The sequence below is a fragment of the Egretta garzetta genome, unplaced genomic scaffold (assembly GCF_000687185.1).
Source record: "Egretta garzetta isolate BGI_Z169 unplaced genomic scaffold, ASM68718v1 scaffold576, whole genome shotgun sequence".
In the NCBI taxonomy this organism is placed as follows: Eukaryota; Metazoa; Chordata; class Aves; order Pelecaniformes; family Ardeidae; genus Egretta; species Egretta garzetta.
In genome coordinates, this window is record NW_009260074.1 from 176966 (window position 1) to 178287 (window position 1322).

Sequence of the window (1322 nt, forward strand, 5' to 3'; positions counted from 1 at the left end):
GCATCACCACGCTCCTCCCCGCGGCCCCCCCACTCACACGTGTGCGCGGGTTTGTCGTGCACAGGCTTGGTTTTTAAGGGCAGCGCGGGGTGGCGGTACCCCCCGGCACCGTCCCCACCCCACCGCTTGCCAAGGCATCACCACGCTCCTCCCCGTGGCCCCCCCACTCACACGTGTGCGCGGGTTTGTCGTGCACGGGCTTGGTTTTGAAGGGCAGCTCGGTCTGGATGTACGCCTTGTGCTTGACTTCGACGTGAGGACCCAACCGATCGTCCTGTAACGGTCGTTTGGCCGACAACGGCGTCAGGAAACCGCCCTGGCTTTTGCTGGTGAGGGGCGACAAGGAGATCTCCCGGTTCAAGGTGGAACTGCCGGGGCTGGGTTTCCCCGTCCGCCCGCCCAGGGAAGGCAGAGCCATGCCCTGCAGGATTTTTCCGGCAGTTTTGGGGTCCGTCCCTTCCTCCCCGATAGATTTAGGGGGTTCGATGCTGGAGGTGTGCGGTTCCTTCTTGATAACGCAGGGTTTGGATTTCTTCTTCAGGATCTCCCGTAGGGTATCGATGGGCGAACCGTTGACCGACCACTCGGTCACCCCCATCTGTCGGAGGTGAGATCGAGCGTGGCTGGACAAACCTTTGCGGTTTTCGAAATATTCGCCACAAAACTCGCAGCGGATGTCTCGCACCGGGTCGGCTCGGGAGGCTGCGGGGAGAGCCGGGGGGTCAGGGAGGGGAAAAGGATCGTAAGGACCGTGCTTACCCCCCACACACACACTCTGCTCCTCCCTGAGACCATGGAAGATGACGTGGACTCCCCCAGAGCACCAGGGTGAGCCCTCAGCCCTTCCCGAAGCCAGAGGGATCCCCGCATCCCCATTCCCATGGGAGCGCGGTCCCATCCGGCCCCGCAGACGTGCACTTACAGAGATTCAAGGGTGACATCTCCTCCCGCGGGGACCAGGCTCGGTCGGATGGGTGAGGTTCTCCGTGAAGTCCTCCCGACATCATCTCCCGTTTGATTTCCACCCTCAGTTGATCTTGTTTGAGTTTCTTCTGCAAGGAGGGAGGAGAAAGGCCTGGAAACATCTTCCGGGCGGTGGGAGGTGGGGACGAGGTAGGAGATTGCCCCATGGGGCTGCCAGGTTGCTGGACCTTCTTGGTGAGGGTAGGGATGTGAATCTCTCCGGGACCTCGCGGCTCCAAGGATCCTATGCTGCCCAAGAGGGTCTTGGCCATGGCTTTTTGCCCAGGACCGGCAGGATTAGAGGCGCTGCTCCGCGGTTGGGTTCTCCGTTTGAGGATCTCCCGTAGGGTATCGATGGG

General features: G+C 61.7%; 1 protein-coding gene across 1 annotated transcript in view; it reads right to left on the reverse strand.

Annotated features, from left to right (window-relative positions):
- WIZ (WIZ zinc finger) overlaps positions 1 to 1322 on the reverse strand; it is a 74044-nt gene that overhangs the window by 5849 nt on the left and 66873 nt on the right. Inside the window, 1 exon segment of the mRNA XM_035896788.1 lies at positions 124 to 702. Within this exon segment, the coding sequence (XP_035752681.1) occupies positions 124 to 702 (579 nt within the window).